Source organism: Hevea brasiliensis, chromosome 16 (genome assembly GCF_030052815.1).
Source record: "Hevea brasiliensis isolate MT/VB/25A 57/8 chromosome 16, ASM3005281v1, whole genome shotgun sequence".
NCBI classification, from domain to species: Eukaryota; Viridiplantae; Streptophyta; class Magnoliopsida; order Malpighiales; family Euphorbiaceae; genus Hevea; species Hevea brasiliensis.
In genome coordinates, this window is record NC_079508.1 from 43255090 (window position 1) to 43269303 (window position 14214).

The 14214-nt window shown below is 31.7% G+C and overlaps 1 protein-coding gene across 1 annotated transcript; it reads left to right on the plus strand.

The window, feature by feature from the left end:
* The first annotated feature begins 10492 nt into the window (after nt 1-10492).
* LOC110642671 (multiple C2 domain and transmembrane region protein 6) lies at nt 10493-14100 on the plus strand. Its single transcript, XM_021794777.2, has one exon. The coding sequence runs from the start codon at nt 10750-10752 to the stop codon at nt 13819-13821; it is 3072 nt and encodes a 1023-aa protein (XP_021650469.2). The 5' UTR covers nt 10493-10749; the 3' UTR covers nt 13822-14100.
* Nucleotides 14101-14214: the final 114 nt, after the last annotated feature.

Genomic DNA, 14214 nt, shown 5'->3' on the forward strand with positions numbered 1-14214 from the left:
GTCATTTCCAATTATTTTTCCTTTTCCTTTATCTCCAAATTTTACATATCCTCCATCTTTCATTGTGATTTTTGAAAACTTGTCCTTTTCACCAGTCATGTGCTTTGAACAACCACTATCTATATACCATTTTTCACTTTCCTTCATCCCTTTGAAATATACCTAAAATTTAATCATTAAGCTTTAGGTACCCAAGCAACTTTGGGTCTTGGGGGTTAGTGACCTTAGGTAAGGTTCCCTTTGGTACCCATACCTTCTTTACCTTAAGACGACCTTTCCTAAATGCACAAGAACTAATCATATGACCTCTTTTATTACAATAATAACATGTAACATTAGGCAAGGAAGATGTAGATGCTTTAATGAAATGATTCTTATATTTGTCATAGTTCATGAAACCATCAAAACCAATTCCATATTTTTCATTTGAAATTCTTTGGTTTCCAAGAAGTACATCTAGAATTTCTTTTCCTTTTGTAAATTTAGCCAAATCATTTGTCAAAGATTCTACTTTAGCCTCAAGAACTTTATTTTTCTCAATAAGCATTTCACAAGTTTCTTTTGAGATTTTCAACTCTAAGTCTAGTTCTTTAAATAAAGCAATTTGTCCTTTATAAAATTCATTTTCTTTATGCACATTGGACATGGCAATATTTTGTGATCTCAACGATTTAATCTCTAAATTCATTTTGGAGCACTTTCTCTTGTAATTTCTATACTCATCATATACTTTAGCAAATGCAAGCTCAAGTTCTTCTACATTAGGAGATTCATAAGAATTTACCTCATTGTCACTTTCTTCTTCCTTTTGTGAACTCTCGACTTTCTCTTCAAGTGCCATCATACAAAGAAGAGCAGTTTCTTTGTCACTTGATTCATCATTTGAAGATTCTTCACTGTTGCTCCATACTACTTTCATAGCTTTCTTGCTCCTATCTTCTTTTCCTTTTTTCTTTTTGAGTAATGGACATTTGGGCTTGATATGTCCAGGTTTGTGACACTCATAACATACAATTTCTTCTTTTGAATCCCTGAAGTGTTTATCCTTGGGAGTATACTTTTTCAAGAATTTCTTGTATTTGCTTCCTCCCTTCTTGAAAGCTCTTTTAAATTTTCTTGCAAGCATAACCATTTCATCATCATCATCATCACTAGAAGCACTTGAGTTGTCACTTGAGTCAACTTTGAATGCAACTCCTTTCTTCTTATCTTCATCCTTATTTGACTTGAGAGCAATGCTTTTCTTCTTCTTTTGCTCATTTTCAACTTCATCTTTCTTGTATACCATCTCATGTGCAATGAGAGATCCAATGAGTTCATCATAAGTGAATGTTTTAAAATCCTTGGTATCTTGGATAACTGTAGTCTTTGCTTCCCAAGATTTTGGAAGTGATCTAAGAATTTTCTTCACAAGTTCAGCTTCCTCAAATCTTTTACCAAGCGCTTTGAGAAGATTTACAAGATCAGTAAACCTTGTACTCATATCCGCAATTGATTCTCCTGGCCTCATTTCAAACAGCTCATAATCTCGAATAAGAAGGTTTGCTTTGGACTCTTTGACGACATCAGTTCCTTCATAAGTGACTTCAAGCTTATCCCAAATTTCCTTAGCAGATTGACATCCTGAAACACGATTGTATTCATTAAGGTCAAGTGAGCAATGCAAAATATTAATAGCTTTAGCATTTATAGAAATTTTCTTCCAATCATTGTCATCATATTCATCTTCAAGTTTTGGAACTTTTGTAGTTCCTGGACCATTCTTTTGAGGAACATGTGGACCATTTTTAATAATTCTCCATGCATCAATATCTACAGATTGTATGAAATTTCTCATTCTTACTTTCCAAAATGAATAATTAGTGCCATTGAAGAGTGGTGGTATAGTGATTGAGTAGCCTTCAGCTAATGGTGCGGGTATACCGGCAGTATTGCTAGATGAACCAGCCATTATGGATCACTCTAAGGTTGTAACACCCTAAGCAAGAGAGACAAGCTCTGATACCAATTTGTTGTCCCAAAATAGTCTAAGAGGGGGGTGAATTGGACTTTAACAATTTTTCGGCCCTTGCTTGTAGCCTAATGAAAAATTATGGCTTTGTTCAACTAGGTGCTTCTCTACATATAATGAAAGTAATATGTGTTTCAACAATGTGTTCCTAAGTTGCAATTCAAGCCTCAATCACTATTTATAGCAATATCTAACAGAACATGCATCATACAATATACAACTAATTTCTCAACTCACTCAATATGTCCTCAAGTTTATCAATCCAATCTATTCAACCAACATTCAATATCATGTATAGAAGGAAAAATTTAAATTGCACAAAAATAAGGAGGTCAAGGTTAGAGAGATCAAACACAACGATTTTTATAGTGGTTCGGCTTAACTAGCCTACATCCACTCTCTCAAAGAACCCTCTTTGAGTCTTCTCTCCACTATTTGCTCTTTTAAAGGAAGAGACCAAAAGCCCTTTACAACTTTTCAACACCAAGCTTTTACCAAGGTAGCTTGAAACCTTCACAAGTGCTATTACAAGCACTTACTCTCTCAAGCTTCAATAGGTGCTTGTACAACCTCTCTTAAATGCAATTTAATGTTTCAACACTCACTCTTATTCAATACAAATCAAATTATAAAAAAGAGATGAGTTGATTTGCCAATGGTAGCTCAAAGACTTTAAAGCTCTTGAATGAAAGCAATAAATGAAAAATCAATATTGGAGTTCAAATGTAAGCTTTCATCAAGTGTAAATGAAGTAAAGAAGGTGTATTTATAGTCCCAAATCATTTTAGACCGTTTAAAACCTTTTTGGAGCGTTATACACACTGCCCAAGATAAAATGGCCATTATTTTGTCCTTTTGTGCGAAGTTGAGCAGCTCTGATCAATTATTAAACTAATGAAATATTGATAGCAGTCAGTAAACTGGTTAGTAAACTAATTTTTTTAGCAAACACATTAGCAAACTAAAAATTTTAGCAAACCAGTTAGCAAACTCAGTCAACAGCTGCATGTCTCAACTTGCAATGTAAAATGATTTAGACCTTAAAAAAAATGTTTCAATAGTAGTGTCCAAGGTCATGATGAGAAAAAGTAATCACAAAATAAAATTTCATTTTTGAGCTCCATTTGACTAAATTCTCATCTATTCTTTTCACATAAGACCTAAGACTCAATCTCTAACTCTATGACTTTCATACCTTTTCTTTGAGTCTTGGCTTTCATAGTCTTGTTCTTTTCTCATTTTGGATTTGTCTTGAAATGCCTTTGAGTATCATTTCTCCTTAGATGCAACTTCAAAGATACTTTAGGAATAAGACAAAGAATCTACACATCACTTTAAAGTTGGGTTAGATAGATTCTGTTTGATTTTTGTTATCATCAAAATCAATGCTCATTTTGAGCTACACGGGGTCAACATAAAGAATTTATATAAATTATGAAAAATCATACTAAACTGAAGTTATTTCGATACTTTGGTTTAGTTCTTGTTCTTCATTAAGAACTGAACTAGAATCGTATCGAAATTAAACCAGAATCGAACAAAGAACTAAATTTATATATGTGTTTTTCTATTTTTTTTTTTAAGATTTATTATATACTTTTAAAATATATATATATATATATATATATATATATATATATATATATATATATATATAAATATATATAAATATAAACTAAATACAACCTAATATTTTATTTCATTTCTCTATATCTTCTTAATAATCTTAGTTATAAATACATTAAATTACCTTATAATTCTTAATTATAAATATACTATTATACTATATATATGTTAATTCACAATTATATTGATATGATATAATTAAATATTACACAATTAATAAATAGTTAAAATGTGATTATATGATAGACTTATACTATTATATTATATAATATACTTAATCTTAAATTATATATACACTTTATCATTGAGGATTATAAAATTTAGAAATAGTTAAAATATATATTATATAATATATTATGTATTAATAATCAAATTCAAAACTTAAATGATAATTCAAATATGACTTTTTTAAGAAAATAATTATATAAAATTGTTTCAAGAGTTGAGAACTAAAATGGAACTGTATTAGAATTGAAGAACCGAGAATCGTATTAAATAGGAATTGAAACAACAAATAATCAAACTTGAACCATATCAAAATTTTGGTTTGGTTTTGATTTCTAAGCAGACTTTGAGTCGAACCGAAACCACACACCTCTAGTTAAGAGTCCCACATCTACTCAACTCAACTCAACTAAGCCTTTATCCCAAAAATTTGGGGTAGACTATATGGATTCACTTTCTCCACTCTAAACAATTTTGAGTTAAATCCTCAGAAATGTGTAATACTTGTAGGTCATGTTGTGCTACTCTCCTCCAAGTCAATTTAGGTCTACCCCTTTTTTTCTTTCTATCCTCTAACCTAATGTGCTCTACTTGTCTAACTGGAGCCTCCATATGTCTACACTTCACATGACCAAACCACCTCAATCTCCCTTCTCTTAACTTATCCTCAATTGGCACCACTCCTACCTTTTCTCTAATACTCTCATTACGGACTTTATCTAGTCTAGTATGGCCACTCATCCACCTTAACATTCTCATTTCTAAAACTCTTATCTTAGACGCATACGACTCCTTCAGTGCCCAACACTCACTACCATATAACATAGCCGATTGTATGGCTGTACGGTAAAATTTTCTTTTCAACTTATTGGGAATCTTGCGATCACATAAAACTCCCATGGCACGTCCCCACTTCAACCATCTGGCTTTAATCCTATGACTAACATCCTCCTCACATCTCCCATCTACTTGAAGGACTGAGCCGAGATATTTAAAGTGATTACTTTGTGATAGTACCACTCCATCCAAACTAACTCATTCCCTATCACCAGTTTGGCCTTCACTGAACTTGCAATGCATGTATTATGTCTTTGTTCTACTTAACTTAAAGCCCTTTGACTCTAGAGTACTTCTCCAAAGCTCTAGCTTTCTATTGACTCCTTCTCGCGTCTCATCTATCAGAACAATATCATCCGCAAACATCGTGCACCAAGGAATACTCTCTTGTATATGTTTTGTCAATTCATCTAAAACTAGTGTAAAAAAGTAAGGGCTTATAGTTGATCCTTGGTGTAATCCAATTGAGATCAGAAAATCTCTTGTGTCCCCTCCCATTGTGTATACAATAGTAGTTTCTTCTTCATACATATCTTTCAACACTTGTATGTACCTAATAGATACCCTCTTTTGTTCTAACACACTCCATAAGACATCTCTTGGAACACTATCATAAGCCTTCTCCAAATCAATAAAAATCATGTGTAGATCTTTCTTCACATCTCTATATTTCTCCATCAAGCTTCTAATGAGAAAGATAGCTTCCATAGTTGAACGACTGGGCATGAAGCCAAATTGATTGAGAGAGATAGAAGTATCATGACGTAGTCGATACTCCACAACTCTCTCCCACAACTTCATAGTATGACTCATGAGTATAATTCCTCTATAGTTTGAGCAACCTTGTATATCTTCCTTATTTTTAAAAATAGGTACTAAAATACTCCTCCTCCATTCATCAGGCATTTTCTTTGAGTTTAGAATCTTATTAAATAATTTAATTAATCATGCCACTCTCATATCTCCCAAACACTTCCACATCTAAATATTATAAAAAAAAAATTCAAAAGATTTATAAGAATAGAGAGCTAGCTACTTAAATTTCACTTGTTATGAATTCTTATCTCGACTCACTCGTTCATTTCCAATTCAATTAGTAATATACATCTTTCATTAATTGTATATGCAAAGCATGTTTAATTCAGTAGCTCCCATTAGTCATTGACGTTGGTACTTAAAAAGAAAAAAAAAAGGCTAAAAATTTATTATTAATAATTGACATTTAAATATAATTTTGAATTATTAATTTTGAGAAAATGAATTTAAAATTATATTTATTAAAATTAAAATTCTTAAAAATCTAAGATTGACTCTTAACTGCTTAATCAAATAAATGCATGATTCATTAGAAGCAGAATTGAATTAGTGGATTGATTTTTTATTTTAAAATTATTTAAATTATTAATATTTCAATTTTATATTTTATAAAATAAATTATTACAGTAATATGAATAATGGTTGGATCAAAATATAGATGATGGGGGCTATAACCAAGTGTGTAATGGTGGGCACTATATTATTATTAGATTCTATCCATAGATTATCCCATTACAAGATGAGCTACTTTTTGAAAAAGTAGGCCACCTTTGGACTCATCTTCTAAATATGCCCTTAAAATAATGCAATCAAACACAAAGCAAACAGACAAAGACCAAAAAAAAGAGGGAAAAGAGAAAAGAGGGAATAGGGAGAGGAGGAGGAAGGTTCCCTTCATGTGAAGGTCCAAAAGAAATATCCAATTTTGCTTACACAATACTTTGCATATAATTGGACACCTAAATTATGAATTGTAGATTTTAAAATGTGTGCTTAGGTTATTGAAGTTTTTTATTTGGGGGCCAACCCAATCCCATTTTTAAGGTTAGGGTTTGGAAATTGTGGAAATTAATACTAATTCAATTCTCAACTTTGTCATTTTTAATTTCACAACATGCTCCATTATAATCTCTATGATATTATACCTATAAAATATTTTTGTTTCTTTGTCTTGCTACTGTAGAAGAGAAAGAACAACATAAATAAATAAATAAATAAAGAAAAGAAAAGAAAAGAAACAAAAGATATGGATTCCTACCATCCCTTGCAAAGCTTCCTCATCTTTAATAATTTATAATTTAGGCTCGTTTGTTTCATGAGAAGTATTTTATTAAAAAATATTTTTCTATTATTTAGCATTTAAAGCTGTAGAGAAAATGAATCGATTTAACTTTATCATAAAAATTAATTCAAAGGAATGAGATTTGTCAAAGTCTTATACTTACACCAAAGTTTTTATCCCTAATCCATATGAGACAACATATGCTCTCATGTCTAGACATGTACATTTGGAACATTAAACTTGCAAGCAAATACATTTACAAGTGGGTTAACATTAAAACAAAGTAGGCTCTGAAAGAACCAGGTTCAACTCTGCTAAAAAACTAGCTCAAGGGAGGCAGAAGTACCCAATACCTTAGAAAGGGACATTATCCATATCCCAAGCCAATGTGGGATGTTAATAGTAGCATTCAAGAAAATGGATCAAAGGAAAATATTTTCTTGATTAAATAGAAAATTAAGTTATTTTTTATTTTATAAACTTTGATAATCTTATTAAAATGTGAAAACACTTATACATGCATAATATAAATATATATGATTAGTTTAATATTACAACCAAACAATAGAAAATATTTTTATAAAAAATATTTTTTTAGAAAATATTTTTCATTAAAAATATTTTTCATAAAAAATATTTTTCATGTATAAATTATTTTCTACAAAACAAATGAAGTTTTAGATCTTAAAATATCATAACTGTTTATTTCATTATATTTTATTTTTATAATAATTTAATTTTTATAATTTTAATATTTATAATAATTTAATCTTTTAAATTTAGATTAATTGCTTTAATATATAGTTGATTAATTGTGAATTTTAATAAAAAATTATTTTGTTAATAAGAATATATTCAATTTTTTTATTAAAAATAAAGTAAGTAAATTATAATTTTATTATACATTAAAAACAAAATTATAAAATTCCTTTTTTCTTTCTTTTATTACACTTCATAGCAGGTGCACAATAATTGTCTCATTGAATTCTTATTATATGATATCGATAACTCTCTTATTTTGTCTTTTCCAATCTTAACTCTTCTTGTGGCTTAATTTTTAAGTTAATATATAATCACATAACTTTATTTGTTAAATAAGCAAAATATAATATGGCATTGATTTCTTAACTAATTTGGAAGACATTGACTATTTATGAATTGATTTCTCTTCTTGAACTTAATTTTCTTTTGCTATCAAATATATATATATATATATATATATATATATATATATATATATATATATATATATATATGTTAGATCAAATTTAATTTTATCTGCCAACTTTATTGTTTTAAAAAACAATTTTAGATAATGATATTAAAGTACTTCATAGCGATGATAATTGATAAGGGACTATTTGGTATGATTATTGTAGTTACTATTAATAAAAGTAATTTTTTAAAATATATTAGTTATTAAAAAATAATATAAAATTAAATTTAATAAATTTTAATTATAAAAATATAAAAATAATGAAATTATTTTTTTACATTATTTTTTTAACGATATTTAAAGTGATATTTTTCTCCTGAAATTATTTTGACTGTTTAATCTCAATATCAAACAGAGTTACAATATATACAAAAATCACTATAATCAAAACTAAACTTGATTAATAATTATAATTTAAATTTATCTCAAGTTCAATTAAAATTTGTCCCAAATTATTTGAACTCTTCCCTCTATTATTATCATTATCCTTATATTACTCAATCCATTTAGTTTTATATATTTTGAATAATAATTTATATTTGTAAAATAATAATGATATAAATTATTTATATTTTATTTATTTAAAATATAATAATCTAAAAATTTATAAATATTATTGTAAAAATATTATATTTAATTAATTATTTATATAAATAAATTCAGATAATTAATATTTAATATATAAAATTTAAATTTAAAATAATATTATTTTTTAAATTTAAATTTATTCTAAATTTAATTATAATTGTTTAAACTTATTTTAATAGGATTAAATCGAATCGAGTATTGAAAATATTTAATATATCAACATGCCTATTTGTAATTATATAATTTTAAAAATAACTATAATATAATAATAGTAATATCAGAATATATATACCTTAACTTTATGTACTTAAAATTGCTTTTGATATTATTTTTTTGTACAATTCAAAAAATCTATAATAATAAAATTCACCAAAATTTGAAAAACAAAAGAGATTTTAATAGATCATACAAAAAGCAGAACCACTTGTTTTTAGTCATGGTAAAAGGGGCTAAAGTAAAACAAGAATTTATGAAAATTGCTGACCTTTTAGGCAGAAGGAATAGACAAAACTACAGTTATACATATTAATAATAGAGCTTGCCTTATTCCTTGAAAAGGAGTGATCATATTAAAAGGGAACATTGCCTTTTACATAAACTTTATAGGTTTCATCAATTTAGTGATCACTTTCAACTTCACAATTAATTCCTACTCTTTTCCTTCCTTCCCATGTTAGATGTGTATAGTGGAAAGGTAAAAAAATTAAGAGTTAAATGTTATTTTTATAGATTTTAATTTTTAAATAGAATAATTATCAATTTTATTTGTCTAAAATTAATATTTAACCTTTAACATTTCAAAACAATATAAGTATTAATGAGATGAAAAGTTAATCTAGTATTTTTAGATATTCAAATAATATTAATAAAAAGTTAAAAGTTATAAGGATAATAATTACTCCTTATTAACCTTATTAATATCATACCAAATGCTTCCTGAGCATTACTCTCTCTATCCAAAAATAATAATTATATTGGACTTTTTATTTTGTTTAAAATTATCTTTCACGTTTAAAAGATTAAGGAGAATTAATTTTTTTTTTTTTAATTTTACCCTTTATCTCTATAAAATATTAGTGGAGAGAGAAATTTATGTTAAAGTAATTACTCAATTTAGGTAAAGGATAATTGAGTAAATTATTAGTATTTTTTTTATGAAAATAAGATTATCTAATTATTTTATTAATTATTGTAAAAACTTTAAATGTCGCCATTATTTATAGATGGAGAGTATTTCCATCAAGATTATTTCTCTATGCAATTGGAGAAATTACATCTACTCAATTAATTGAAATTATCATATAAATAAAGTGTATCACAAAATGGAATTAATTCAATGGATATCCTTTCTTATAATCCCTTTCAATTTTATTAAAAAATATTTTAAAAATAATAATTTTAAATATATATAGATAGGCTTTGATGTAAGCATAAATTTATTTCATTTATAATGTAGAGATCACATATTTGATCCACAAAAATGATATTTCTGTAAAGCAGTGATAAAATTACATATTAATCCTCCTCAAAGTCTATAGATATAAGATGCTTCATCTATCCTTAAATCACTTGGAAAATAACTTAATATACACAAATTAACTCAGAAAATACTCTAACTATAAATAGAAAAAAAATGTTTTATTGTCAAATTTTGTTTGACAATTTGCTTGAATTTTACACAAGAAAATAAAATAAAAAGTACATTTTTTTACCATTGAATCCTAAGTGCACTTCTCAATCAAATGGGAGCCCACACAATAGTGGCAAAAGAAAACCACCACCTAAAAAACAAGTCACTTTCTTTCTCTCTACCACCCATTAACACATGTATCCATCAGAATCTCCTCTTCTATCAAAGATATACATAACTTGGGGGGCCACCTCGCACCTTCTCTCTCTTTTCCTTGCATATGTTTCTGTCTTCATACTCCAAAATGACCACCTCATCTCTTCACTCACTCTTTTCTTTTCACCACCTCTCTCTCTCTCTCTCTCCCTCCTTCTCTTACCACCATTTCTGTCTTCTTCTTCAATGATTCAATCCCACTCTTTCACTAACCACCACATTATCACCTTCCTCTATTGATTTTTTTTTTCTAGCTTTCTAGTAGTTCTGTTCTCCAAGTCTTCTTCTCCACAAATTCCACCATGTCCACCAAACTAACTGTAGAAGTTCTTGATGCAAGTGACCTTATGCCCAAAGATGGCCAAGGCTCTGCTAATCCTTTTGTACAAGTTAGTTTTGATGAACAACGACAAAGAACTCAAACCAAGCCCAAAGACCTTAACCCTTACTGGAATGAGAAGCTTGTTTTCACTGTAAACGATCCCAGAGATCTCCCCAGCCAGACCATTGAGGTTGTTGTTTACCATGACCGCACAGGTGAAGCTGGCCATGAAAAGAACTTTCTTGGTCGTGTTAGAATCTCTGGTGTGTCTGTCCCTTTATCTGAGTCTGAGGCTAGTGTCCAGCGATGCCCACTTGAGAAGCGTGGCCTTTTTTCAAATATTAAAGGTGATATAGCTCTCAAGATTTATGCAGTACACGATGGTAATTACTATCCACCTGCTCCTCAACAGCCAAATGCTGCCAGTATTGAGACTGAAGCCACCCCTCTCCAAGAATACAATACCAACAAGCTTGAAGAAGATGATATGGCTGGTGAGAAGAAGACCAAGAAGAAGGAAAAAGAAGTGAGGACTTTTCACTCTATAGGGACTGCAGCAGCTAGCGGTGGCCCTGCTCCTGCTCCTGCTCCTGCTCTTGCTACTCCCCCTCCTCCTCCTCCTCCTCCGATGTCTTCTGGGTTCGGGTTCGAGACTCACCTTATGAAGGAGAAGGCACCGACAGTGGAGGCAAGAACTGATTATGCTCGAGCTGGGCCAGCTACTGTAATGCAAATGCAATTTCCAAAGCCGAATCCAGAATTTGCACTGGTGGAGACTAGTCCACCGGTGGCTGCACGCATGCGATACAGAGCAGGGGACAAGACGGCGAGTACTTATGATTTGGTGGAACAGATGCGTTACTTGTATGTGAATGTGGTGAAGGCTAGAGATCTTCCTGTTATGGATGTTTCTGGGAGTCTTGATCCATATGTGGAAGTGAAGCTTGGGAATTATAAAGGAAGGACTAAACACTTGCAGAAGAATCAGAACCCAGTGTGGAATCAAATTTTTGCTTTCTCAAAGGATAGAATACAGGCCAATATTCTTGAAGTTACAGTGAAGGACAAGGATCTTGTCAAGGATGATTTTGTGGGCAGAGTTTTTTTTGATCTATTAGAAGTCCCTCTTCGTGTCCCGCCAGATAGTCCACTGGCTCCTCAATGGTATAAATTGGTGGACAAGAAGGGTGATAAGACCAGTAAGGGGGAAATTATGCTCGCAGTTTGGATGGGAACACAGGCTGATGAAGCATTTCCTGAGGCATGGCACAGCGATGCTCATGATATTGGTCAAACAAACCTGAACAATACAAGATCCAAGGTATATTTTACGCCGAAATTGTATTACCTTCGAGTTCATGTCATTGAAGCTCAGGATCTTTTCCCCTCGGAAAAGGGTCGAATGCCAGATGCTTATGTGAAGGTTCAACTTGGGGGTCAGCTAAGGATCACTAAACCTCTGCGAACCATCAATCCAGTTTGGAATGAAGAGTTCATGTTTGTGGCGTCTGAGCCTCTTGATGATTTGATAACTGTGTCTGTTGAGGACAGGGTTGGACCTGGTAAGGATGAGAACATGGGAAAGGTTTATATACCAGTTAGAGACGTCCCACCAAGAAGAGACCCTAAACTCCCGGATCCTCGCTGGTGCAATCTCTTAAAGCCTTCACAAGCAGAGGAAGGCGAGAAGAAGAAAGAAAAATTCTCGAGTAAGATTCTACTGTGTCTCTATTTAGACACAGGTTATCATGTTCTTGATGAGTCTACACATTTTAGCAGTGATCTCCAGCCATCGAACAAGTTCCTGAGGAAGGAAAGAATTGGAATTCTTGAACTTGGGATTCTAAGTGCAAGAAATTTGCTGCCCTTGAAGAGCAAGGATGGTAGGACTACTGACGCATACTGCGTGGCTAAGTACGGCAACAAGTGGGTTCGAACCAGAACGCTTCTTGATAACCTGCATCCTCGTTGGAATGAGCAGTATACTTGGGATGTTCATGATCCTTGCACTGTGATCACCATTGGTGTTTTTGACAATTGCCACATTAATGGAAGCAAAGAGGATGCAAGGGATCAGAGAATTGGGAAGGTGAGAATTCGTCTTTCGACTTTAGAAAATGATCGTATATATACACATTACTATCCTCTGCTAGTCCTTCATCCTTCTGGATTAAAGAAACATGGAGAAATTCAATTGGCATTGAGGTTTACCTGCACAGCTTGGGTTAATATGATTACTCAATATGGCAAGCCGTTGCTTCCCAAAATGCACTATCTTCAACCAATACCTGTTATGCTCATTGATTGGCTTCGCCACCAAGCAATACGGATAATAGCGGCAAGACTAGGAAGAGCAGAGCCCCCGCTTAGACCTGAAATTGTGGAGTATATGTTGGATAAGGATCACAATATGTGGAGTTTGAGAAGAAGCAAAGCAAATTTCGGCCGCATAATGAAACTCCTTACAGGGGTTGCAGCTGTCTGTAAATGGTTCAATGACATTTGCACATGGAGAAATCCAGTAACAACTTGTCTGGTTTATGTAGTGTTCTTGATGCTGGTTTGCTATCCAGAGTTGATACTTCCCACAATCTTCCTCTACCTGTTTGTAATTGGGATGTGGAACTATAGGATCAGACCACGACAGCCACCTCACATGGATATTCGGCTTTCGCAAGCTGACAATGTGCATCCGGATGAGCTAGATGAAGAATTCGACACTTTCCCAACTTCGCGACCAGCTGATATTGTGAGGATGAGATATGATAGGCTGAGAAGTATTGCAGGCAGAGTACAGACAGTAGTTGGGGATTTGGCAAGCCAAGGGGAAAGAGCTCAAGCAATTCTGAGCTGGAGAGACCCAAGGGCTACAGCCATCTTCATAATCTTTTCTTTGATCTGGGCTGTCTTCATTTACATTACTCCGTTCCAGGTTGTGGCTGTACTGGTTGGACTCTACTTGCTGCGACATCCCAGATTCAGGAGCAAGATGCCCTCAGCACCTGTCAACTTCTTCAGGAGATTGCCATCCAAATCAGATCAGCTACTGTGAGCTGGAAATTAGTCAATAAGCCATTCATTTGCTTAATTATTGTCAAGGAAGAGTGAATAAGTAAATAAATATCCGTCAATATCATAGGAGCAGAAGACAGAAAAAGCAAGTTACAATTCCTGCTTCCATCCTGCACCAACCTGCAAGAGAATATCACTTTAGCTAATTATGCATATCCTACCTTTCTGAATCTTTTGTATGGAACCCCAACATTCTTTTTGGTTCTTTATTCCATATTCTGTAATATTGCTGAGCAATTATATAGTGCATTTTAAGAAATATATAGGCAGTAGCGGCCAGAAGGTCGGCTGAAAAAGCTATGGATGTGTAAACTGTAAAATGTGCATAAGCACTAAATATGTAAGAACAAGGTGCAGTGTTTGTTTAGCTAAA

Excerpts from the sequence above, each read along its gene's own strand:
- LOC110642671 (XM_021794777.2), top strand. The coding sequence starts at position 10,750 with ATGTCCACCAAACTAACTGTAGAAGTTCTTGATGCAAGTGACCTTATG.